The sequence below is a fragment of the Propithecus coquereli genome, unplaced genomic scaffold (genome assembly GCF_000956105.1).
Source record: "Propithecus coquereli isolate 6110/MARCELLA unplaced genomic scaffold, Pcoq_1.0 Scaffold25, whole genome shotgun sequence".
NCBI classification, from domain to species: domain Eukaryota; kingdom Metazoa; phylum Chordata; class Mammalia; order Primates; family Indriidae; genus Propithecus; species Propithecus coquereli.
In genome coordinates, this window is record NW_012148063.1 from 6,978,289 (window position 1) to 7,005,713 (window position 27,425).

Genomic DNA, 27,425 nt, shown 5'->3' on the forward strand with positions numbered 1-27,425 from the left:
GAGAAAATGGGTTGATGTCTTCGGACAATTACTAGCACTCCATGGAGAAAGGTAAGATATTTTTGAAGAACGCATAGGTTGGCATATAGTTGCGATTTTAACACATATGCAAGCATTAACTTTAGAGTCCACTTGAGTTCATGTATAGCCTAAAAGGACCCAATGGAAAACTTATTTCAATAAATCCTGTAATTTATAGAGGAGAACTTGCCATAAGTTGAAGCTTTAATTTCTTCTTAAACTTGTGTAAGCAATAAATTGACAAGTTTTATGGCGTATTATTTTAAGGGTGTGAACAACTTATAACATCTGCATGTTTATCTTTTTACATCCTAAAAGGATAGTAGCAGTTCTACCTTTCTTTGAAGGTGAGTGTGGTTTTTCCAGAAAACCAAGATTAAAACACATTTTTGGACTTCAGTCTCGAGCAGTGAGCACATTAAGTGCTCTTCATGCCGTTATGCATGTGACTAAGATCACAGGACCTACAGTCCTGCCTTAGCGACTGCCGTCAGACCAGGGGCCAACAAGAGGTAATTTCCCCTGTTTTGCAAGTGATCCCCTCAGATCTAGGTCCCCAAATCTCCACTGATGCACGTGATCCCATATTCCAGACTGCAGGCCCTCCCAGAACCTTCGCAGGTAAACCTACTCCGTCTGCTGCTGGGGAGTGTGGTAAGCACAAGCTAACCTTAACCTACGGCGGAGCCCCCGCTCCCACAAAGGTGCAGTGTGGAGCTTTTCTGCCGCGTGTCACTTGTGCCATTGCTTCCACCGTTAACATGATAAATTGATCACCTGATGGCAATTTTGTTTCTCTCTGTGTCCTCAGAAAATATAAGTACTTGATAGGTACTGGTCCGAGCATACATTAACACGTCTACACGGCATGCGCACATGACACATAGGGTCAAACACAAAGTGGGAAGCGCGCAGCTTTGCTGCCATCAAATCACTTAACCTCTCTGGGGATCTGTACAGCTGGGGGTTTGAGGCAGAAATTGACCTCTGAGGGCCTTTGCGAAACTAATACTTTGTCTTAGTAATAGCGCTCTTGCTTAGTAATAGCGCTCTTTCTGTCTACTCGATCTGAAGTCTCTTTTCTGCTTGTTTTTCAGAAATGTGAAGATAAAAACTGGAGAATGGTTCTTTGAGGAACGAGCTAAGAAATTTCCAACTGAAGGTAAATGCTCTTAAAATTTTTACTAAAGTAAAATGATGTATTCCTAGTTTTAAAATATTTGATGTCAAAGCTTTTGAATATAAAAACCTTTACGGGCTCAGTCTGTAGGCCCCTCTGGCGGGTCTTCCTCTTCCATTTGTTTAGATTTCCCGGTCCCTGAGCCTGGGCCCACGTGGCTCCCCCCACCTGGCCCCCCCACCTGCAGCTCTCCTCTCCCTCTCCCTGCCAGCAAGGCCCGGTTCTCTAGGGCATGTGCTCTGTGAAGTTTCCCTCACTGCCTGCTTCTAGGAGCGGTGTCTCCCTCCTCTGAAACACCAACACGTCTGCTTTGTACTTCCCTTCCATGGCTGTTGCAAAGTGCCTTGTGTTATAAAATTATTTGTGTACTTCTATTTCTCTCCACAAGCAGAAACTGTACTTCTAAATTCTTGTTAGCCCTTAACAGCACCTAGCATAATACCTTGTTCATGACACTTGATGAAAATAACTTAATAACTGGGCCGGGCACAGTGGCTCACACCTGTGATCCCAGCACTTTGGGAGGCCCAGGCGGGAGGATCACTTGAGGCCAGGAATTCAAGACCAGCCTGAGCAACATAGTGAGACCCCATCTCTACTAAAATTTTAAAATTAGCCAGGTGTGGTGGTGTGCACCCATAGTCTGAGCTGCTTGGGAGGCTGAGGCAGGAGGATGGCCTGAGCCCAGGAGTCTGAGGTTGCAGTGAGCTATGATCACACCACTGTGCTCCAGCCTGAGTGATAGTACGAAACCCCATCTCTTGGAAAAAAACAAAAAAAATGAATCACTGAAGACCACAGTGGGTGAATAGCACTGGAGCTGAGGGCGTGTGATTACGAGTGGAAGTGTGCATTCGATCTGCACACCGCGAATGTCTTGTAATGATATGTCAGCCTAGAGAGAGAAACTGAGGCAAGATCAGTACAGATGGAGAGTTTATTTGGACCAAGGTTGAGGACCGCAGCCCGGGAAACACTTCTAAGTTATCTTGGGAAGAACAAAAAACAGACTCAAGTTTTTAAAGAAAAAAGGATGAATCAGGAGAGGGGCAATTACAAAAGTTGCTTTTCAGGAATTGTCACTGGTTTACAGAAGTAACATTGATTAGTGATTGACTGTGTGTTGTTGAACTGTAGGGTGTGAGTCATGGTGTCCCGTGTCTGGCACTGTTAGATTAATCTGTAGCTGTTGGTGGCAACACTCGCTCTAGAGTCCACGCAGCAGGTAGCTTCGAAACAATGACTTAGTTCGGGGTGGCATTGCGGTGGGGCCGGGAAGTGACCACGGTCTCATTTCCTGCCTCTCTGGGCCTGACGGTTGAAAGGGGCTTGCACTCCTTGATAAAAAGTTTCTTTTCTTTCTCAAAAGTATTTGCAAGTATGATGTGGGAGTGAATCGGTAGCCAGGACCTGACGCCGTGGAGAGAACGACTTGTGTTTTGGCCACAGGGGTGCCCGTCAGAGCAGCTGGACCGAGGCGCGCCTGGGCCATCACAGCGGCGTGGAGACGGGTGCTGTGAGCGCCGCGCTGACTGCTGTGGTCACGGGGTCACCCCTCGGTGACCGTGAGGGCCTAGACTGACTTAGAACGCGTGCCATGGCTAGAAACACTTTTTTTCTTCTAGAAAAAGTGGCGGTTGAGGTGGAGAAATAAGCCATTGGACCTCCCCCCAGAATGCGTTGGCAGGAAGGAGGCCACGCGTTTGAGCGTTGGCGTTCGGTGTCACGGAGGCACTGTCAGCCGAGGTATAGGTTCAGTCGCTATTAAATCCTCCAGATGCTCTAGAAGAAACGATGCTTCTGCCGAGTGTGTCGGCATCTGGAGGAAGATAGCACTAGTGTGCGCGCCAGCGGTGGATGGAGCTTGCGGCCTGGCTTCCTCCGAGCTCCTCGCTGTCCCCGTCCCCTGACCCCAGGCAGCCTTCTAAGGCACTTTGTCTTAATCGCTGCAGTAACTTGTTGATATCCCAGATGCTGAATATCCGTTTATGTACTGAGGTTTCGGAGAGCCACAGACCATTGGAAAATCTAAGATTTGTTGCCAGTTTTTGCCCCCTTGGAGGTGCTGCCATCCCTTGAGGAATGCGTCACCTAGGCAATGCCACTGCAGCACGGGGTCTTTACTTTTATTGCCTTGTTTTGTTTCTTTTTAAAAAAATTTTATTTGTGTAAATTTCCAGAGTACAAGTGTAATTTTGCTACACGGATATATCGCAGTGGTGAAGTGAGGGCTTTCAGTGCATCCATCGCTGGAATAACGCACGTTGTACCCGTTAGGGACTCTCTCGTCGTCCACCCCCACCCTGTTGAGGCCCCCGGCCTATCACTGCACACTCTGCGTCCACGCGCTCGCGTTAGGTAGCGCCCGCTTGCAATGCACACTCATCGCAGAGTATTTGGGAAACAGAACAGTATACAGAAGGCAATAAAAATACCGCCACTGTCCAAAACCACTGTTAATCACACACACACACACTCACTCACTCACTCACTCTCCCGGTCTTCTTTCTAGGTGATCCTGTGCATATGTGTGTACACAGATACAGACTTACCAAATTTTAAATGTATTTGTGATCAGACTTCTTTATCTTGCTTTTAAAATTCGATTTACCACAAACATTTTCCTGTTATTAAGACTTCTTCCAAAATGTATTGATGACTCCATAAAATACATCAAATATATGCAACGTGGTTTATTTAACCCGTTCCCTATCGTCTGAGAGCGTACCATCGTATGTGGTTTTTCGTATTACAGTTAACTCCGTGATAAACATCTATCTTGTGCTGGTGTCTTGGCATCTGTTTGTTTCCTGTGGATAGATTCTCAGAAGAATGATTAGTCAAACCTTTGAACACTTGAAAGGCTTTTGATGTTCTGCCAAATTACCCCTGGGAGTGCGTGCCTGCCTATTGACACTGTCCCGGAGGGGTGTGAGAAGCACCTTCTCCCATCCCCGTTTAAGTGCTAAACTAAAGCAAGATTTCGAATTACATTTGTGTTTTTGTTTTGAATATAGAAGTAATATGTATTCATATTAAAAATTGGAAAATGAAGAAAAGCATAAAGAACAGTGTTAAACATACAGTGACTTTACCCAGAAAACAATTGTTAACATTTTGGTATATATCATTTCTGTTCTTTTGTGAATGTATGTTTCTGTGTTTGTGGGTGTATATGTGTACACGTGAATGTGTGTGTATACCCACACATAACTATATACATACATTTAAAAAAATATTTAGGTTGAAAAGAAATTGATGCTTTTAGGGAAAAAATTATTGAGCAGAGGTAATTTCATGAGTCAAACTAACGTTTACATAATTGGGATCAAATTGTATGTAGTTTTACTCCGATGTTTCTTCATATAATAGTTCATAAATCCATTTTCGTTATCTGTAAATAACACCGACTATCTGATTTCTGACGACTGCGTCTCATTCCATTCTTGGAGTATGCCATCATTTGTTTACCAAATCACTAATGTTGGATAGTTAAGGAATTTCCAGTTTTCTATTACGTTTTGGGAAGTTTGTAATGTTATTAAACTAGAAATAGTGCAATGAACATCCTTGTAGATAACTTTGGCACATCTCTGAGTATTTCTGGAAACAGAGTGACAAGATGAAGGTTAGGAATGTTGCCTCCACAGAGGGTGTACCTTATCACTAGTAGGCATGTTCCTGAAAAACAAACCAACAAATAACTTTGTCAATTTGGTAAAACCGCATTGATAGTCCAAGAAGGTTTTCTCATTGTTTTAATTTTACTTCATCTAATCACTAATGAGATTGAATATTTCCCGCTTTTCGACCTCATGCCGATGTTCTTTGTATGCTGAGGCTGTCGGCCTTTTTCTGTCATGTTAGTCACGTACGTATCTTCCTAGTTTGTGGTCTGTTTTGGAATTTTCTGTCTTTGACATACAGAAGTTTTTGTGTTTGTAGTCAAGTCCGCTTTTCCTGTATAACTACTTTCTTTGCATTTATGCTTAGAGACTTCTTTCTTATCCTGTGACCAGTTAAATATCTGCATTTATTTTCTAATTTTTACTTAACTCTTCACCCTTCATTAGGAGACCTGATCTACTTTTATTTTTTTCTTCCCAATCCTCAGTGTTCTCAGTCCCACTGTTACATGAGCAGCCCCTTTCCTGTGGCTTTGTGACCGCCGGTGATTTGTGCAGCTCGGGGGGCCGCTCCCCTGCGCCCACAGACCCCCATGCTGCCCTCACCTGCAGCTCTTGCTGGATCTGCCCTAACTTGATTTTGAATCCTTTGAAGGTAGGAGCTATGAGTAAATGAATAAGTAAATAAATAACTTGAGCAAAGATAGCGTTATTTGGCTATAAAAAGTGATGTTACAAACAGTAATGCCCATTGTCAATGCTTAGCACCTGGTAGGCACCTTAAAAATGTAAAGTCAGAGTTCTTTTCCTTTTTGGCATCTGGAAACCTAAAGATAAATTTAATGTTCAATCGAAGTAATTCCAGGAATCACTATGCCCTCTGTCCCTCTGCCACCCAATCTCCTCTTTATTAGCTTTTACTTATTTCTCTTTTAATGGTCCTTTTGGATATGTGCCATTTAAGATAAAATGTCCCCCAAATTTCCTTGACAGTGGACAAGGTATACGTAGCAATCCAGTAAGGAGTAATAGGAGTTGATTTTGGCAATGTTTATTATGCTAATTTTCCAACCATTCAAAAGATTTAAAAACAAAAAATGAGCCCCAATTCTTCATTTTGCAGGAAGATGGTACAAAATATTTTAAATACGTTGTTTTACTTAAATTTATTTTAGGCTGGCTTTTCTTTCCTCCAAGATTTTATTATTCAATATTTAGTTTTGTGGTCTTAAAATAATTTCTTATATGTTGTAGATGGGATTCACCTTGGTGTGTCAGAATTATCAAAACATACAGACCTTCTTAAGATCTCCCAGGTGTCTTCAGGAAGCTCCCCAGGCCAGCCTGGCGTTTTCACCTCCTGCCCCTCTGTCCACAGGCATTTGACAGTCTGCAGAGGGACTTTAATTGGCTTCTGGGACTCCTGCTCCAGGGTCAGGTGCAAGCTGTCTCAGATCCAAAGTTCCTGGCCTTGCACTCAAAGTTCCTGGTTCTGATGCAAAGGGGTTGGTGGGCTCCAGGAATGTATATTTTACAGGTCCCCAAGCAATTCTTTTCATGCACTTTAGGTTGGTCAAGTAACAAAGCTAATAAACAATTACGATGGAAATTTTCTAGATCACTAGTAACTAGGAAACAAGCTGAAAACCCATCTTTGCTCTTTTGGCATCTGCCAAGCATATAAAGATGCTGCCCTCTTCTGGCTCTTAATGGTAATTACACATAGTTTACCCTTTTTTTTTGACGCTTAATGACATTTTATTGCTTGATATTCAAGTGTAAAAGCAGAAAGATGACAATATTAATACTTTTAATACAAATAATTTGTCAAGTTTAAAAGTGGTTAAATGTAATATAATAAATTTACTCAATCGAATCTATTATCAATTCATTCTATTGTTAATAATTGGGGAAATAAAATAATTTAGAAAGGCTGAAACTTAACATTCTCTCAATGATCCATCACATAACTAACTCACCAGGATAATTATTGTGTCTTATACTTATGAAGGAAAATAATTTTTACTGTCCCCTTCCCCCCCAGTAAGTAAATGTGATTTAGTTCCTCAAGTGATTCTTCAGAGTTTCAGAGCTTAGGTACAATCTGTCTGGTCACAGGATTATGACCGCATCACATTGGCTATGTGGGTTTAAAACACCCAGGCTCATGAGTTAAAAGAAGTAGGTACCAGTCAGTATGTAGGTGACGCCCTGGCAGTGCCCTCCCTTTGTTTGCTCAGTAAAGACCCCTTGCGCCAGCGTGTGCCAGATGGATTCTGCAAGCTGCCCCTGTAAATCCTTCTGCACAGATAGAGTCCCTAGTTTATGTGTGTTTACTCTCCCGAGAGGATGTCTGTACGAAGTCACGTTTATTTCCTAGATATAAAACTTTGCATATGCTTTCGTCTTATTTTAAAGAAAAGGTAGATCCAACTCTTGACTTGTTTCTTACTACTGTCCTTAAGACAAAACAAGCACAACACCACAAAGGGAGCATGTGCTCTAGAAGTGATTTTCCCAGCGGACTAGATGGCTTGTCCTGTCCCTGAGAGAGTTTTAGCCTGGCCCTTTTAGACAGGATAGAGCAGAGGCTATAACGTCATAATTTATGATTAATGTTATAAGACCTTGACCTTCAAACTTTTTGCTTTCTACCCAGTGTTTCTAGGTAGTAATCTTCCCAGGACAGGTTCGTGGTTTTATCCATTTTTGATTTTGTGATGCCTTTGGCTTCGCACATAGTAGCAACTCAAAAACTGAATTGAGTAGATGGTCCAAGTCACTCTGAATACGTGAATTCAACCCAGACATGTTCTGTGTCTCAAGTATCTAACTGGGAGACTGGAGTTTACTTGATGCTGCCGAGCCCCAAGGTTCCTACCAGGACTGTTCGTGTCTCTCCTGCCATCCTCTGTGCCCTGTCACTCCTTAATGATGGGGTCCCCTGAGGCAACCTACATCTTGGTCCTGAATCGTCATGACTACCCCACTACGCCCTTGCTTCTTTTGGGTTTTGATCCATTGTTTTTTGAACGGAGGGGGAATTAGGTGGACTAGTTATTAGGCTAGTCAATATTTGATTTCACTTAATACTCCCTGCTCATTGAAGGGTTGGCAAATGATGGTCTACAGGCCAAATCTGGCCCATTATCTCCTTTTGTAAATAAAGTTTTATCGGAACATAGCCATGTTCACTCCTTTATATCTATGGCCACTTTTGCAACACGATAGGTCAAGTAGTTGTAACAGAAATTTTCTACCTGAAAATTTACAGAAAAAGTTGGCTGACCTCTGTTCTGGATGATCCAGTTGATAAAATACAGCCATGTTTTGATGACCATCATTACTTTTCCTATTTAAATGAACAGAATGGAAACCAAGGCAAAGTAATTGAGCTGAACAGGGTTTCTGAATTAAGGATTCATGTGCTTATATGTTTAGACCAAATTACTGATTAGGGTGGTTTTACGGAATAACTTGACAATTGACTGTTAAAACTGTCTCTGTATATGAATAAATTTTTTTAAAGTGTAGACACATACATACTTAAGTATGGAGTAAATTTGAATTTAAGAACCCCATGTTCATTATTGTGAAATATGTGCAACATAAAATTTACCATATTAACTATTTTTAAGCATACAGTTCAGTGGCATTAAGTTATGCAATCACCATCCATCTCTAGAACATTTTCATCATCCCATGCTGAAACTCTGTGCCCATAAAACAATAATTCTGTCCGCCTCTTCCCCTCAGCCCCTGGTAACCACTGTTCTACCTCCTGCCGATGAATTTGACAACTACTCTACGTACCTTGGATGAGTGGAATCATATTTGTTCTTTCGCGCCTGGCTTCTTTCACTTAGCAGAATGTCTTCAAGCTTCCTCTATGTTTTGGCATATATCAGAATCTCATTCCTTTTTATGGATGAATGATATTCCATTGTATGGATAAGCCACATTTCGTTTATCCATTCATCCACTGAGGGACATTTGGATTGTTTCCACCTTTTGGCTGTTGTGAATGATGCTACCATGAACGCTGATGTGCAATGCTTATTCCAGTCCCTGATTTCAATTTTTTTGTGTTTATACCCAGAATTGCAATTACAGGGTAAAATGGTAATTCTATGTTTAATTTTTTGAGAGATGGCCATACCGTTTTCCACAGCAGGTACCCCATTTTACATTCCCACTAGCAATGCACGAGGGCTCCAATTTCTTTACATCTACATAGCGCTTGTTTTGTTTTTTGACAATAGCCATCCTAATGGGTGTGAAGTGGTATCTTATTGTGGTTTTGATTTGCATTTCCCTAATAATTAGTGACGTTGAACTCTTTTCATGTGCTTATTGTTCATTTGTGTATCTTCTTCAGAGAAACATCTATTCAGGTCCTTTGCTCATTTTTGAATTGGGTTGTTTTGTTTCTTGAAAAAAGAACAAAGCTGGAGGACTCACACTTTCTGATTTCAAAACTTACTACAAAGCTACAGTAATCAAATAAGTGTGGTACTGGCAAAAGACAGACATATAGACCAACAGGATAGAATAAAGAGGCCATAAATAAATCCTCACATAGGTGGCCACATTATTTTTTGACAAGAGTGCTGAGACCATTCAATGGAAAAAGGACAGTCTTTGCAACAAATGGTGCTGGGAAAACTGATATCCATGTGAAAAAGAATGAAGTTGGACCCTTACCTAACAACATAGACAAAAACGAACTCAAAATGCATTAAAGACCTAAACATAAGAGCTATATTTGCTTAGAGGAAACAAATTGGACGTCATCAAAATGAAAAACTTTTATACATCAAAGGATACTATCAACAAAATAAAAAGGTAGCCCATAAAATAGGAGAAAATATTTTCAGATCACATATTGGATAAGGGATTAATATCCAGAACGTACAGAGAACTCCATTTTTTAGAGAAAATCCGAAGGACGCTGAAAAGTGGTTGCTACTCCATTGTTCCAGGTGCTCAGTAAACCTGACCAGTTTCCATCAGCCTTAGTCCGTCCTAGCGGAAGAGTTACTGCCCAGCTCTTGGTCATCATTATTAACATGACAACCAGCCAGAATTTCTGCTTGACAGAACACAGGTAGCTTCATTAAAGGGAAAAGTATTTTCTCTCCTGCAGCTAAGCAGAAGAGTAATGTCCGGTGGCAAGAGGACACTGGATGAGAGATACTTCATGCCCACAGGATTATAAATCTCCCATTATTAATTGTGCTGTCTGGAAAGGCACTGGTTGCCGATTCACAGCCCAGCACTTTATCTTTTGTCCTGGGATGGTGGCTCAGCTCCAGTGCTGTCTTAGCTCAAAACTTTTCTAATGACTAAAATGTACTTAAAAATGGCTCTGAACTCCAGCTCCAAAGCTACTTGTGGCAGGATATCACAATTCTTTACATGCTGAGGATTTTTAGGTCAATTTTTTTAAAGAGATTTTCCATTTCGAATATGTGAGGTGAAGATTGGTTTCAAATCTTATTGTTCTAGGGAACTTTTCTTCCCTATTGAAGAAAAAAAGTTCTAAAACACACTGTAATTATCCAACAGCTGCTTTTGTTCAGGGATTTTTGCTCTAGTTTTTTTTTTTGAGACAGAGTCTCACTGTGTTGCCCGGGCTAGAGTGCCGTGGCGTCAGCCTAGCTCACAGCAACCTCAAACTCCTGGGCTCAAGCAATCCTCCTGCCTCAGCCTCCCAAGTAACTGGGACTACAGGCATGTGCCACCATGCCCGGCTAATTTTTTCTATTTTTAGCTGTCCAATTAATTTCTTTCTATTTTTGGTAGAGACGGGGTCTCGCTCTTGCTCAGGCTGGTCTGGAACTCTTGAGCTCAAACGATCCGCCCGCCTCAGCCTCCCAGAGTGCTAGGATTACAGGCGTGAGCCACCGCGCCCGACCTTGTTCAGGGATTTTTTTTCTAGTGTGAGAAGCTCCAGTGTGGGCAGCCCTCAGGACTGTCACATACAGTTGTGCAGGTTGGGCACTGCACAAGGGAGCCACTTTTAAGGGAGTATTTTTCACATCATGGATTTGTGTGTTTATTGTGATGATTTTTATGGCAGATGCAGCAAAGTGTGTTATTCTAACAAAATCCATGTATTGTGACCAACTTCCTAGGGGTGGACATAAAGCATCTTGAGGAAGGGGCACATTTGCCCAGTTCCCATGGAGGCTCCACGTAGGCAGCCCTTTCTGTGCTCTGCTTTGGGTCACACTTGGAACTCCAGGGGATGATTTCTTACATGGGATGCTGTTCCCGCTCCATGGGCACCAACAGAGAGGTAGACCTGGGCAAGCCACCCTTCCACTTGACTGCCCTGTTAGCTCCACAGCACGACCCCATGTGTGCACGACCTTCCTCGGCACAGGGTGGCGTAGGACTTACTGTGCAGGAGGGGAGGCAGCGATCATGGTTCGAAAGAGGACTAAGCCACACTGATTGTGCAGTTCAGGACATGAAACCCCTTGGCCACCTACAAGCAACATGGCGTGGCTGGTTGGTGGAGTTACACTCGAGCGTTCCGGGGACTCCGCCCTGTGGCCTTCTTTCCCCATGAACGAAGTCACCCCAGAGAGAAGGGCTGGAGCAGCAGGACCCAGCATGTGTTGCAGTAACCTCAGTCTAGGGCATGAGCGTGGCTGGGAGTTAGTGTGGTCGTCTGGCATCACAGGAGGCCAGTTTGAGATGGCCACCTATTTATAGGGATTTTTTTTTTTTTTTTTTTTTGAGACAGACAGAGTCTGACTCTTTTTGCCCGGGCTAGAGTGCCGTGGCGCTAGCCTGGCTCACAGCAACCTCAAACTCCTGGGCTCAAGCAATCCTACTGCCTCAGCCTCCTGGGTAGCCGGGACTACAGGCACGCACCACTGTGCCCAGCTAATTTTTTCTATTTTTAGTTGTTTGGCCAATTTCTTTCCATTTATAGTAGAGACGGGGTCTCGCTCTCACTTGAACTCCTGAGCTCAAGCGATCCTCCTGCCTTAGCCTCCCAGAGGGCTGGGATTACAGGCGTGAGCCACCGCACCTGGCCTATAGGGATTTTTACGAGTGTCTGAAATAAGTCGCTTTGTCCCAATTTTTTTCTAGATCAAGAGATGGATGCAGAGGTATATAATGACTTGTCACAGACATGCCAACTCCGGGGCAGGGCTGGTTTGGACCACACCACAGCTTGAGACTCCCCACCCGCTCGCTGTCGTTGGTGTGGGACCTCACAACGCCATCAGCCCTGCTGTGGGTAGGGGCTGCGTCTCACTTAGTCTTATCTCTGTCAAAGCACCCGTGTGTATTATACTTGATGCCAATGAATGAATGAAGTTATGTGTAAGCTAAATTTTAGAAAAATGACGACCTCATGTTAATATTAGAAGATATTTGGTTGTACAGCTTAAATGAGGTATACTTACTGTAATTGTTAAGATAGGTTGCTACAGGTGTTGTACTTACAACCACCACCTCCTGCGAGGCAAGCCCTCTTCTGGGTACCAAGAACACCGAGGTGTGTAAGATGAGGCCGTGTCCTCAGAGTTCACCGTCTAGTTGGGGAGAGAGACATGTATCGATTACCGTGCAGCGGGAGGAATTTAGTGCAAGTGTGCACAGTAACCACCAGACCAACCTGGTGAGGACAGTCACCAAGTCCCTGTGAAAAAACCCTTAGAGGCGTCATAAAGGAGTGTGAGCAAGAGGCGTGGACCAAGTCCCCTCCAGGTGGAGAGAAGGTGTGGAAGGCCTGAGGTGTGGGGTGGCTGCAGGGCGGACGGGAAGCTCAGCTTGACCAGGGCTGAGCGAATGGGCCGGGAGTGGCAGGAGGTGACACTGGGAGAGGCAGGTAGGCAGGAAGTCACAAAGGGCCCTGGATTATTCCTAGGGCTCAGTAAGAGTCCCACAACCTGGGCAGCGTCAGACAGCAGACCCGCATCGTCTCATAGTTCCAGACGCTGGAAGTCTGGAATCAAGGTTTCAGCGGGACCGCGGGCCCTCTCCCAGCTCCAAGGGAGGAGCCGTCCCTTCCTCGTGTAGCTTCTGGTGGCTCTCAGCAGTGCTCGGTGCTCCCCGGCTGGTAGATGCCTCACTCTGGCCTCTGCCCCCATTGTCACATGTCAGTGTATGTCTGCGTGTCCAGATTTCCCCTTTGTATAAGGACACTGTGGCATTGGATTAGGACTTTTAGGATTTACCCTAATGCCCTCATCTTAACTCCATCTGCAAAGACTCTATCTCCAAATCAGGTCATATTCACAGGTACCGGGGTTAGAACTTCAACTTATCTTTTGGGGGACAAAATTCAGCCCATTAAGAGCCTTGAATGCCAAGGAAGCCTCAGCTATATCTACAGAGGCAGAAGGTTCCAGGCAAAGGAGGGGCAGGATGGCTGTGTCCCTGGAGAGAGACGGAAGTGGGACGGGAAGGACAAGAGCCTGCCCCCAGGTAGGGGTCTGGCAGCTGCTGGCCTCCCCCCAGGGGCACTGCACACTCTCCCCACCCTCTCCCGCAGGGTCCCCACACCCAAGGCCAGGTCTCAAACACACATGCACAGGCCTGCCTTCTGGAAAATTTAAGCAGAGTGAAATTCAGGAGACAAATACGGAAACATTTATACAATTAAGGAATCCTGCTGAGTTTTCAGGGACTTGGTCGTTGGTTTACGTGCAGTTGTTTTGCCCCTAACTTTGTATCATGAAATGTTCAAACCTAAGTAGAGGGACGGAGACCCCCACGTCCAGGCCCGCATGGCCTTGTCCTAACTCTGGTCCCTATGCTCCCACTTCTGCCCAGCTGCGTAGGCAAGTTGTGGCCTAAAACCAGCTTTGCCCCTTGTGGACTCTGTCCCTTTGGCCGGTTGCACGAAGTCCCCGAGCCAAGTTTTTCATTTCTAAGACGGGTGACGCCCGGCAGCAACAGAGCAGCAGACGCGGCTTTGTGCCGCCTGCCAGGGACGTCCTCTGGGAGCATCGCCTCGCGGTAGTTCCATGAACTTAAAAACATGTTGACAAAAAGTGCAGATCTGGTGCTTTCTAAGGCAGCCTCTGGTAGGAAACAGCTGAGGAACCGAGAGAAAGTAAAACGACAATAAACAGCAGGTTGAACAAAAGCCACGGGGGCCAGCGCTTCTCAAACTCGCCTGGGCGCTGGGACCCCCCCCAGGGTCTTGTCCCCAGGCGGGTCGGGGTTGTGGGGCCCAACAGGCCCCTGTTTCCGTGTGTCTCCCGAGCTGAGACCAGCTCTGATGGTTTTTAAATGGTTAGAAAAATCAAAAGGATCATCTTCGTGACACACCAAAATCGTACGACTTTCAGATGTCGGTGTCCACGGAGTTTCCTGGGCACACGCGTGCCGGCTCTTCCGCATCCGGGCTGCGCTCCCGCCCCCGCAGCCGGGCAGTGTGGCGACTGTCCCCAGAGCCGGGGAGCGCGGCCCGCCCAGGCGCCGGCGGCCGGCAGGGGCGGCAGAGAGCCGGCCGAGCGGAGGCGTCCCCGCGGCTGGGGCGTGGGTGCCCCGGGGACTGGAGGGGCGGGCGGGACAGTCTTCCAGGGCCTCGCGGGTCGGCAGGGCCGAGAGCAGCACCGCGGTCTTGCTGGCGTGGAGACGGCAGGGCCTGCGGGCAGGAGGGTGGCCCGGGGACGCCACGGGGGCCTGGATTGCGGGGCAGGGCGCCCCTGTAGGGCTTCAGGCGGCAGACATAGCATCGGATTCGGGAAGAGGGATGTGGCTCTGGCGGCGGTGCCTCAGGGGGCGCTGTTGCAACCACCCGGGGCAAGCTGATGGCTGTGGGGCTCACCGCTGCGGGTGGGGGCCGGGGAGTCCTGAGAAATAGCACCCCTGCCCCAGCGTGCTCAGCAGTCACTGTCTCCCGGGGTTTTGTGTTTTCGCCCCAGGACTGGCTGGATAAAGGGTGTCGCTGTCTTCTTTCTTTCTCTTTCCCTTTCTTGCCTAGCCTTCACACACACGGGTGCAGCTAGGGTGTCTGTTTGCTTCCCACCTGATGTTTTCTTTCAGGCGGCTGCAGCAGCTGTCAGCTTTCCTCCATCACGAGCTGGTTCGACTAGTTGAGCGTTCAGCCTGTGGGCGAGGCCTTTCTGTACTTTTTGTTCTGCCTTAGAGAAGTATTTCTTAATGGGGGAGGGGAGGGCTCACAGGCTCTTTAGAATCCCGTGAACACCGTGTGGACTCCAGAAAATGCACACGGGCAGGCGGACTCAGAACTGCACATAGCTTGCAGGGGTTCCCAGCTCCCCAGGGACAGCTGGATTAAGGATCCCTGCCCCGGGGGCTGCCTCCCTGCTTTAAGGTTTGGGGTTTAACATCAGGTGCTGTTTGCTCTCCCAAAGACCTCCCTGCCCACCTGATTTTCTTACTATCCCTGGGACTTATGGACCTGTTGCTAATACATAAGTCTTTGGAATGGATTAAAATCTTACGAACACTTAAGACAGGAGCTAGACTGACCTCCCAGGGTGGTAGGTGTGGTGATCGGGGCTGTGTGTGGGTTCTGGGGACCTCCCTGAGCGAAAGAAACCTGCTTCCAGCCCCCAGCCGGGCTTGGGCTGACTTCTTCCCATGCATTTGTCCAGGAGACACTGTGTCCACAGAACTGTGGACATGCTGAGTTATATTTTGGGAGTCTTAATACATCATAAAAACCACCTTCCTTGAAACAAAAAGAGTACTATATCAGATGCAGTCTTATTTAGCAAATTATTAGCCTCTGTAACTAGAAATAAGTAGATTATAGTTTTTAAAAGATTAATTTAATCTTCATCACAAGGCAACTTTAGAGGAATACATTCATTCAGTTATGAAATGTTTCCAAAGGACAAATGGAAGCTTGAACTATTTTTCAAATTATCCAGATTTAGAAAGTCTAAGTCAATATCAACTTTTAATAAAAGCAGTCATTCCCAACAATTATAGTGTCGTATTTTGTGCATGTGTGTGTGTTAACTACAGCTTTAGTGGAGTATAAATTCTATAAACAAAATACTCATCTGTTTTAAGTGTGCAATCCAGTGATTTTTAGTAAATTTACAAAGTTGTACAGCCATCACCAGTCTAATATTAGAGCATTTGTGTCGCCCCCAAAATAATGTCTCACTTTTTAATCATAAGCAATACTAGAAAAATAATCTTAATTCATTCCTTTCTGTATTTGCATTATCTAAGTTATATTCTCACTAATAAACGACCTCTACCGATATCTCTTCCAGGCAAGCAGGAGACGGCTGGGGCCAAGCTCCTGCAATCTTATCAGAAGCTGAGGTGAGCGTTACAAAGGACAGACCGTCCTGGGCCCGTGGGGCAGGAGCAGAGGACGCTCTGCAAGAACTTATAGATCTCTTGACTTTCAGAGGTCACTGCTTTGGAATGTAACTCTTTAAAAAAAAAAAAATCATAAAGTGCCTGGAAAAGATTCAAACTGAGATGTTTCCAGATTCTTATGGAAAGCCTTCTAGCTAGCATAGTATTTGCTCACTAAATATTCTGTTTTGTTTCTTAAATCCTCCTGAAATGTCATAAGGAAACTAAATATTATCTTTAATTGCACATTGAATGAAACACTAAAGCAAGCATTTGCTTGATCTAATCATTCACGTCTCTAGCACCTTACCCAGCGCCTGGTACCTTAGAGATATTTGTGGAATAAACATTGGTGGGATTGAATAATGGCCTGAGAGATGTTAACTTCTTTGCACAAAATTCTAAAACCCTAGCAGTTTTTAGCTGGCCGTAACTCCCACGCCTGAGTTCACTGAATAATTTATTAGAGTATTACTAAAAGCTTCCCCACCACCTGCTGGGTTTTTTTGGCCCATGATGAGATTTTCCAGTTGCGGGACGTTTTCATTTTTTCCTCCTCTATTTCTTACCACTTCTTTGAGCGCAAACTTCCAGTTCCGCTCCTGGTTGATTTTCACCTGCACGACATTTTTGGCACTTTTGCTGGTGCGCCGGGAGCACACGCGTGGGGCCGGGGGTGCCCTAGCAGCCAAGGGGCAAAGCCGGGTCCTGAGCGCCCCGCTATTCAGAGCACACAGGTTGAGGGAGGGCCCAGACTTCACACAGCATGACCCTCGTGCCCCACGTTTACATGTCAGGGAATAATGCTCCCCCCAACCCCTTGCAGAGGAGGGGTCCAAGTAGGGCTGCTGGGTCTTTTTCTAAAAAGTAAGGCAGTTAAAAAAAAAAAAGAAAGCCGAGGACTTGAATTATAGAATGATGACATGTCCTGTCTGTGTTGTAAAATCAGTAACTTGAAGAGTTCATAACCTGTTTCTTATTCTTGTATTTTTTCTTGGCAGCAAAATTTCTGTGGTTCCTCCTACGCCACCACCCCTCAGCGAGAGCCAGTGTGGCCGCAGCCCTTGCAGGGTAAGTGTCTGTTCTGGAGGCTTCCCTAAAAGGGGGCTCGGGAGGTGGGCCGGGAACCTCACGGCAAAGGGATTTGACTTTGACTGGAACAGGTCACAGAGCAAGACAGGGAATAAGGCCCCACGTGAGGTCAGCCAGGGCTCCTGCTGGAGTTCGGTGGCCCTGGGACCATCTGGGCTGTCCTCTGCCTGCCCCCAAGGCCTCATCTTCCCTCTTGGCATGTCCTTGGCCCCCTCGCCCACCTCTGCACTGCACCTGTGAGCATGTGGAGGGTCTCTAGGGGTCTCAGGGGAAATCGGTTGACTGACAGGCGTGTGAGCGTGGGGGCGCCCGTGGACAGTGAGCGGATCTTTCGCATGTTTGCAAGCTCTAATGTAGAGTGGACCAGCGCCATTTCTGTCCCAAGAAATTAGCCATGGGGGAGCTGTCTGGGTTTCCTTCCTGAGAGGTGGAAATAATTTTACAGATGCTCCTCGACTTAGGATGGGGTTATGTCCTGATAAACCCATCATAAGTTGAAAATATCATAAGTTGAAAATGCATTTGATACACCTAACCTACGGAACATCATAGCTTGGCCCAGCCTACCTTAAATGTGCTCAGAACACTTACATTAGCCTACAGGTGAGAAAAATCATCTAACGCAAGGTAATATTTTATAATAATAATAATAATTATAAAAAATAAAACTTCAAAATTCGAAGTATAGTTTCTACTGAGTGTGTATTGCTTTCACACCATCGCAAAGCCAAAAAGTCGTAAGCTGTGACCGTCTTTGTTCGTCTGGCTTGTCCCCGATGACCATGTGAGATATTAACAAAATAACCTCTAAGCTAGCACTTGGAGACTGTACGGTGCCATAGGAAGCTACGATCTTGATTCTCTTCACTGTTACTGGATAAATTCCTGGAGCAATTATATCCATATATGGGAGCTGATCATAATCCCAAAAGACACAATCCCGAATGCCATAATCCTGAAAGACCAAAATCCCAAAAATATAATTCTGGAAAAAATAATAAAAACTCTTTGAAAGATAATTTATTTACATTTTAAAAGGGCAGGTGTTTGAGAAACATGGAAACAGAACACTTCACAGGCCACTTTCTACAATAAAATAGGCAAGAATAACGTATTTTGGGGGAGAGAAGGAGGCAAAATAATTGAAAACAAATATATATATTTTTCCAAGCATAAACACTCAGGTATACTAATGACAGTCATGTGGGTATCACACTTATGAGCACATGAACCATATTCATGAAGAAATAGGTCAAAAAGGGAAATGTCTACATGTACATCACTACGGTTGGCGATCGTGTGCACCCGGCTTTATAACGGTGGTCGTCTGAAACACTGTGATCAACCATCTAAGTCTTTGACAAGAGTGATCAAAAACCACCACGGGTCACCACTGCACATGCGGTTGCCCAAAGAACTGAGACATCTAGAAATTTTATCTTTCACAAATGCAGATGTACAGAAAAGGAGATCTCTTCATTTATTGAGGAAGTTTTTACATTTTTACTGTGTATACACACAATGCGTATACACACAGTCAGCGTTGTGGTGATGTACTTTGGTGGAGTCAAATTTGCAAAAAGGGCATGAAATGAATTAGAGCCCTCCAAAAGTCTCTACACATTTATGCCTCCAGTACTGGAAATGATGCAAAGATGAAATATATAGCCATACATGCCTGTTTAAACCATACTTAATTTCTAAATAAAGACAACAAGGTTCCTCCTAACAGGTGTAGCTATCCTATGATTGGAATTTTGGGGATTTTAGATGTTAGGGATTTTAGACTTTGGGGATTTTAGACTTTAGGAATTTAGAGTTTAGGGATTTTGATCTTTCAGGATTTCAACATTTGGGATTATGGCTTTTGAGATTGTCTTTCAGGGTCCTGGCCCAAACCTGAGAATATACACTGTCTGATGATAAGAGAGAGAAAATACATACATTCTTTTTCAATGTCAAACTTAGACTCCAGGGTGACCTTCAAAACCCTGCTCTACTTTCTCCTTGAGATTTTAAATTCTCCAGAGTCATTCTAGCACCTGCGTGCTCCAGACATATTCATTGGCTGGATGGATGGTTGGATGGATGGTTGGTGGATGAGTAGGTGGGAGGATGGTTGGATGGGTGGGTAGATGGATGAGATTTGGAGAGGGAAGTGACCTCCTTTCTGTTGTTCTCCCTTTTTCTTCTCTCTTCGGCTTTGGGAGGCAGAACTCCTTGGCTCCAGACTGGTCACCTTGTGCCTTGTCCTCCTTGGCCCCCTTATCACGTGCATTCTGCCCATGTTGGCATCCCTTCTGCGTGGAAGTGGGGTGGGGCCAGAAGAGAAAGGAAGTTAAACAAGCAGTCATTTGCTTGAGTACAATCTTTGAGCCAGTGACATGCCAGTCATTGTTTCTAAGAGACAGTTGTCATCTTGTCAACAACCCACTGATGACGCTCCTTCCTTTCATATGAATGTCAGCATATGGAGGAGGGACTCTGGGTAAAGAGGGTGCCTGTCTCTTGAGGGGACTGTGCTCTCCTCACCTCCAGACACGCATGCACACACCCACACCGCATGCACTTTGAGCACCCACGCCCACGTGGACCCCACATGCGCTCACGCCCACATATATCTGCCAGTGTTTTGGGGTTGCTGCCTGGAGACTGCTCAGGCAACACAGATCATCAAGTGTAACTCTCATCCTCTCTTCTCTGTCTCTGTTTTAGTTACAGGAACTTGGTCAGTTTAAAGGATTTAATAAGTCCGTGGAAAATTTGTTTCTCTCTGTTACCACCCACATGAAAAGTAAGTGGATGCCTCGTGATATGTTCTTGCCACCACCCTCCAGGCCAGCCAAGCCCACTGGCCAGGGCCTGGCTGGTGACGTCGGCCAGACTGTCCCCAGGTGCCTGGGGAAGTCATAGTACCTGGCCTTCCTCCCCTGCAGAGCAGGCCTCTGGTTCCTGGTGGGGCGGGGTGGGGGATGCCACCGTCAGTCCACGAGGCCGGCTCAGTTTCCTCCTACTTTGGCCAAAACACGTCTAGCTCAGCACCATGGTCAAAGGAGCTTTACACGCTGTGAACTCTGCTGAGGACCAACAAGGGGAACAAAGATGAGAGTCCAGTGAGTCTAGGACCAAAGCCTGTCAAGCCAGGTGGGGCCCAACATGTCATTCGGGTGGGGTAGCTTCTCTGTTCTCCTTTGCTTCTTGGTAAATTTATTTTCTTCAGTTAGCAGTAATCCTGCAATTGCAGATGCAGGTAATCCAGAACTACCACTGCTTGGAATCTTGTCTCTTTCAGTGTCCTTTCTGCTCAGATATTCTTTTCCCTGTTTATTTTACGATGCAAGTTCCAGAGAGCAGACCCTGTCTCACGTTCTCCATGGGCTGATAGGTCCTTAGGCGTCTGTTCTCTGTCACCGTGTTTCTGTTTGGCTTCTGTTCAGCCTCCCTTTCTCTGTAGTTGCACGTGGATGGTCTCATTGTTGCACCTTGGCTCTGAGACAGCCTTGTTATTTGAGTTTAGTCATCAGTATTCCACACGAGCCCTGTCTCAGCTGTCTCATGGTGACAATCTGTCAAAACACAGCTCTTCGGATAAGCAGACGGTGCCTGTCCCCTTCTCCTTCGGAGGGGAGGGAGCATCTGTATCTCGTAGGCCTGTTCACTATGGCGCTTGGAGGTTTAAGAATCAGCGCTTCCACCCTGGGGGCTCTGACAGTAGCCCGCTCTGTCCCTGCCAGCTCTGGCGGTGGCTCTTTCCCCCTTCTCTGCATGTCTTTCTAGACGCACAGCCTCTCCCTAAAGCCGCATGGCTTCTGTGAATTCCTTCCCACCACTGCCGCTGTGGCGTTAGGGCCTTGGAGTTAGCCCCAACCCTGTCATCCCTCAGCCACAAAGTCCAAAGAGGCAGCAGGGGTAGGGGGCACACACCCTGCTGGACGGCCCGGCCCTGCACACGCAGTTGTCCGCCGTGCCCACGGCTGTGGACGGCCACCCACAGCCTGCCCGTGCGTCTCCTCCCATGGCGGAGACTCACAGTTTTGCACCTAGGTGGACTAGAGCTAGTCCCTGGGTGGGGCATCCCTGCCCACGCCCCTGACCTGTGTCCCCCACCCTTCCTCAGCCAGAGACAGGGGTAGAAAAAACCCGCTTTCTGGCTCCTCGGAGCACCGCCAGGCCTCAGGCCCTTCCTGAGTGCCTTCCGTTCCGCTGGCATGGGACATGTGGCTGCACACGCCCTTCACCCTGTTCCTGCCACAGGACGTGTGGTGTCTGTCTTGGCGGCGCTGATTCCTGCTGCTTTAGGTTTCGAGCTGTTCCTTGCGTGTCCCTCTCGACCACTTTTGCTGCCTGTTTCCCTGCAGACGCATGTGGAGGGAGCCCGCTCTGGAGGGGAGGAAGTCAGGTTGGCACCTGGGCTGGCGGGGACAGGCTGTGAAGGGCCCAGACTCTTGGGGCAATGGCTGGCACTGCAGCAGGCCTAGTGCCTCAGGGGTTTTGGGCGCTGACGCGGAATTGCAGCCTCTGCTGCTGATGCCGGTGAAGTTAGAGCAGCGGGAAGGAAGGAGTTGTTCTAGCCCTTCTATTGGCAGTGGATTTCTAGGCGCTGTCAGCGTTATAGTCCCGGAGAGGGAGAAGAGGGACTGAGAACGTCGATTCTTGCCCAGGAGCAACCTGTGTTTCTTCCTGTCCCTTCTCCTTCCCCCCAGTAGGACAGAGACATGAGCCTGCCTGTTAGAATCTGAATGGCTTAGGAGGGACTTCCTCCCTGCTGGTCTGCAAACTTCAAAGGGACTAAATGGACCCAGGTTTTAGGGGGCCCTGAGCAGATAGCGGGGCGACCCACACCTTCTGAGGGCTTAGGAATGAGCCTCTCACACCTGCACGGCCCAGGCTGGCATTTGGCCACCTGAGCAGGTGCCTCACTGTGCCTACTTTGAGGACCTGGCACATGCTAGCGCCTGTCCAGCTGCCGGGTGTGGAAAGATGCCCCAGCGTCCCTGGCTGGCGGCCTTGAGATGAGACATGGCAGTGCTGTCAGAGGACGGGCTTGCAGCGTCCTGGGGGAAGGGTGAACACCCGGGGGCTTCAGGGAGTGTGTGCGGATTTCTCTCTCCTCTGGGACAAGAGAGATGCTCCAAGACGTGCCCCTGGGCAGGGCAGGCAGGAGATAACCAACAGATGGCGAGAGGGCAGGGGACTCGCACGATAATGTCCCAAGGAGTGGGGCAGGAGATGGACAGGGGTCCGGAGCCCCTGAGATACGGCTGCAAGGTGCGCTGCAGTAAATGCACGCCGGTATCAACCAAAAGTAAAATGTTTCATGAATAATTTTAATATTGATTACATGTTTTGACAATAATATTTTGGGTATATTATGTTAAATATAGAATTTTACCTGTCTCTTTTTACTTTTTTGATACGGCTACTATAAAATTTAAAACTACATGTATGGGGGGCTGGGCGCGGTGGCTCATACCTGTAATCCTAGCACTCTGGGAGGCCGAGGTGGGTGGATCGCTCAAGATCAGGAGTTCAAGACCAGCCTGAGCAAGAGCGAGACCCCGTCTCTACTAAAAAAAATAGAAAGAAATGATCTGGACAACTAAAAAATATATATATATATAGAAAAAATTAGCCGGGCATGGTGGCGCATGCCTGTAGTCCCAGCTACTTGGGAGGCTGAGGCAGGAGGATCGCTTGAGCCCAGGAGTTTGAGGTTGCTGTGAGCTAGGCTGATGCCACGGCACTCACTGTAACCCGGGCAAAAAAGCGAGACTCTGTCTCAAAAAAAAAAAAAAAAAAACAAAAAAAAACTACGTGTATGACTTGCATCGCATCTCTGCTGGGCAGCCCTGCTCTAGAGACAGTTTTAAGCTGCATGTTTGAGAGAAACAAGGCTCTCGAGGGAAAAGGAAGTGTTTTTGGAGGAAGAAAGCATCGTTGAGGTGGTTCTCTCACTTGCGTGTGTGGCCTTCATACTTTCCTCATCTTTATTCTAGACCACTATTATACTGCAAATTTTTTTTTTTTTTTTTTTTTTTGAGACAGAGTCTCACTGTGTTGCCCAGGCTAGAGTGCCGTGGCATCAGCCTAGCTCACAGCAACCTCAAACTCCTGGGCTCAAGCGATCCTATTGCCTCAGCCTCCCGAGTAGCTGGGACTATAGGCATGCACCAGCACACCCGGCTAATTTTTTCTATATATTTTTAGCTGCTGTCCAGTTAATTTCCTTCTATTTTTGGTAGAGACGGGGTCTCGCTCTTGCTCAGGCTGGTCTCGAACTCCTGAGCTCAAACGATCCGCCCGCCTCAGCCTCCCAGAGTGCTAGGATTACAGGCGTGAGCCACCGCACCCGGCCTGCAAATTTGTTTTAAAGTCATCTTTTCAGGGTTTGCTTACTAAAATACTCATAAGGACACCCCAAATCTTATTTTTACCTTGCTTCAAAGAGTCACAAGAAATAGCGTTTAGTTACAAAATCTTTGCAAGGAAGCCCTAAAAAGCCGGCTGGTTTGGGAGGCTGCCGTCCCCGGGCTGCGATGAGAGGTCCTTGAAGGAATCCAGTCCTCTCCTGCCCTGTCCCTTCACAGTGTTGAGTCACCCTCCTGGTCCCTCTGTGCTTGGCGGGGGACGTGCTGCCTTTGCCCCTCCATGCACTTTGCCCTCCTGGGACCTAGGCCCCCTGTCCGTGGGCTGCGGGGAGTCCCAGAAGAGGCTCCCGCGAGTCTCTGCAGAGCTGTGCGTTCCCCCTGTCATCCCTTGTATTTGTTTTTTAGAGCTCTCCAAGTCCCAGAATGACATGACTTCTGAGAAGCATCTGCTGGCCACGGGCCCCAGGCAGTGTGCAGGCCAGACGGAGAGACGGAGCCAGTCTGACACTGCTGTCAACGCCACCGCCAGGGTACCTGAGACCCCCCAGGCCTCTGTGCCAATCACCTTCGTGTGTCTTTTCAGAGCTTTCCAGCCCATGTTCTCTGTAGATTTCCTTTTCCTTTTATTTTATAGAAAAACATCAAGCGGTCAGAGAAATGTCATGATAAGGTCCTCTGTTTGGGCAGGCCTGGTTCAGGGAAGGTCAGAATTCAAGCTCAGTCTGGAAAGCCATCGCAGCAGGGAAGGCTTGGACCTAACCACCAGCCCCTGGGCTCCCTGCTGGCTTCAAGGCCACACCAAGGGCAAAGGGCGTCCTGCAGGGCTGACACTTGCTGAGCTATTCCTGGGATCTGCCAGGCCCCTCACGGAGGATTAAGAGGCCTTCCTGCTCCCATTCAAGACCAACGATCTTTGGTTAAAATCTGAGCAGGTCTCTGATTGAAACTGCTGAAAATGCAAATGCTGCACAATCGTGCTCAAGCATGACGGGGACTCTTTGCCCAGGTCTCTAAACCACAGGAGAGAGCTCGCCTGATAAAGGCTTTTAAGGGAAAGAATTACTGCAGCTTTCCACCAGATAAACCAAACCTTAAGCAAATGCACCGGGGCGTGAGAGAAAACCAACTTTAGAACCAGAAACCCTGGGTTCTAGTTGCGCTGAGGTGCCCTCCTGGCTGGCAGGCGCCACTCACTGTTTACAGGGTTGACCTGACTGCCCCGGTCAGCTGAATGGGACGGGTACCCCTGCTCTGTGGCTGTGGGCTCCGCTCGAGATGTCCCCAGACAGACTCTCTTTAGGCGAGGGTGTGAGGTCAGCCCCACTCTCCCGCTGGGACTGGCGCACACTGTCAGGATTTCACCCCAGCCCACGTGCCCCTCCGTAAAGTGAAGATGATAGTAATTAACACCTGTTGTGCCCACAGCACGGAGTGTTTATAAACATCCAATGAGATAATAGAGTATCTAATTTGCCATGTAAATATATTTTCTAAATTGCCAGCATTTGTTATTATGTGCCAGACCCTCCAAGCTTTACCTGGGCTGTCTCGTTTTATTCTCGTAACTTCCCTATCAGGTAGGTATTGCACGTAGCCCCATTTCACATTTAGGGAAACTGAAGCTCAGGGAGATAAGTCACGTGCCCAGGGTTATATAGCCAGGAAGTGGTGGCTGGGGTTCCACCCTCCCAGGCTTGGTTCGGAGCTCTGGAGGCAGTTCTCAACTTTCAAGTGTGCGGGTGGATGGGAGTCGCTTGCGCTCTGCTTAAAATGCAGGTTGCACATGGGTAGATCCAGGTCGGGGGTGGGACGCAGAGCCTCAGGTGTGTGTCTAGCGGCCCTGGGGACGAGGTGAGGTTGATGCTGCTGGTCCTCAGACCACACTTTAGGAGTGAGGCGTCTGGAGGAGCTGAAACATGTGTGGAGGGTCTTTGAAATTCTAAAGCCCAAAGGTTAGTTCACGCTGGCTTCCCGGGCTGCAGAGGCACCGTCCTAACTGCTGTCCCAGAATCAACTCCTTTTCCCTAAGTGAAACAGCGCAAGGAGAGAGTTGGTGTCCATTCATGAAGCACTATGTTCTGGGCATGGTGGCAGCATTTTTTGCAGACTTTGTCACACTCTACAGAAATCCTGAGAAAGTTGTTACTCCCATGGTTGAGAACTGAGTTTTAGTGAGAGGTTAACCAACTTGTCCAACATCACCCAGACAATAAAATCTAGAGCTGGGAGCAGAATTCAGGTCTGTATGATTCTAAATTCTCACCTTTTATATCCACATAAGAAGGACAAGTGGGGACCACTGCAGAAAACGTGTTCAGGAAGGGGGTTCTGGAAGTGTGAGTAATTCTCTTGCTCTCCTGGGTCAGGTGAGGCCACCCAGGTGATAACATTGACTAAGGGTTAGCCAGGTACTCAGCGCTGTTCTTGGTGTAAAGCCAAGGTATTCAGGTATTTCACTTTTTTAATCCTTAAAACAACCCTGTGCTGTTTGGACTATTACTGTCCCCATTAAAGATGAGGACACTGGGACAGAGAGATGAGCAAGGGCTAGGGAGAGCCAGCTCCAGAGACCACCCATGCCAGCCTGCTGAGGGAGGCATGGCACGTTTCCCATTTGTGATGAGATGTGCTGTGAGGTGGGTCCCCCACGCACCCATAGGCTCGGCTTGTGGCGTCCAGATGACATGACGCGCGTCCTCAGCACACCTCCTGCCCTGCTGCGTGCGCGCTCTGCACAGAGCCTGCCCCACACTCACCGAGGTTGTCTGGTGGACTAAGGGAGGTCGCGTAGAGGTGAGCGGTGCAGGGGGAGGCCGAGGGGAGAGCCCCACCCACACAGACACTCTGTGACGCGTGTGTCCGCTTCACTGCCGTGCTCTTGGCAGGACATGCTTGTGACTCTTTGCAGCCATTCTCCCTCCCCACCTTAATTGAGGATGTGGCCATTTTTAGGAGCAGTTTAGCCAAATGTTTATGCAGTACTCAGCAATCATGGCATGATCTATAAATGCTAAATAATTATTGGGTTGACATACAAGGAGTATATCTTTAAATAGGACGTTCGTCAGACTGCAATTACACATGCCTTAGCTGGTGAGCTCACGGAAATCACGCTCGGTTTCGTCAGAACACTTTGGGGCGTCTTGCCAAAGGTTATGCGCTACGGCGCCCCTTCTCAGAAGCAGGGATGTCGGTGCTCACCTTGCAGGTGGCTGCCCTGAGCCGCAGAGGTAGTAGGTAACTTCTTTGAATCCACGTGGTGACCAGGGATGTCACCTGGGGAAAGAGCTCGGGGTCTCTTCCACGTCACTTTCCTGACCCTTAAGTTTGAGCCACACGTTCTGAAAATGCTCCTGCAGGGACAGATGCTCACGTGCGTTCCAGCGGGGTTTTACTGTACGTCTTATGACTGGGCGCCTGGTCGGTACTGGCCATGAAAACATGCACCGGCTACAGGAGGGAGGCAGAAAACACTGTCAGGAGGGGCTGTCCCTGGGCAGGGGTCGAGGACAGAGGTGGAAGAAGATGACTTTATCGCAGTGTGTTCTCCTTTGTGTCGTGGGAAGCTCTCCCCAAGGATACCTGAAATCTAAGGAAGCAGCCCCCAGCCAGCACCCACCTTCCTGCGTCTTCTCTTTCCCCGCCTGCTGGCCGCTCCCCAGAGGCTGAGCAGGGAGGGGAGGGGGCAGCAGTTGTTTCCCACTGTTTAACCCCTTGTCCTCAGATCTAAGGGGATTTGCCATTGCTCAGAGCATGTCTCATGGCCAAGCCAAGTTACACCTGCGTCAGGCTTTACGTTGAAAGACAGCCCTGAGATGG

At 47.4% G+C, this 27,425-nt stretch overlaps 1 protein-coding gene across 2 annotated transcripts in view; it reads left to right on the forward strand.

Moving 5' to 3' along the window:
• SYTL3 (synaptotagmin-like 3) overlaps positions 1 to 27,425 on the forward strand; it is a 75,728-nt gene that overhangs the window by 21,188 nt on the left and 27,115 nt on the right. The window contains exons 3-7 of one of the 2 annotated variants that reach the window (XM_012646820.1): positions 1,119 to 1,183; positions 16,056 to 16,107; positions 17,148 to 17,217; positions 19,954 to 20,032; positions 24,012 to 24,136. In XM_012646820.1, the coding sequence (XP_012502274.1) occupies positions 1,119 to 1,183; positions 16,056 to 16,107; positions 17,148 to 17,217; positions 19,954 to 20,032; positions 24,012 to 24,136 (391 nt within the window). The remainder of the gene's footprint in view (positions 1 to 1,118; positions 1,184 to 16,055; positions 16,108 to 17,147; positions 17,218 to 19,953; positions 20,033 to 24,011; positions 24,137 to 27,425) is intronic. The other variant, XM_012646821.1, reaches the window with a different exon arrangement.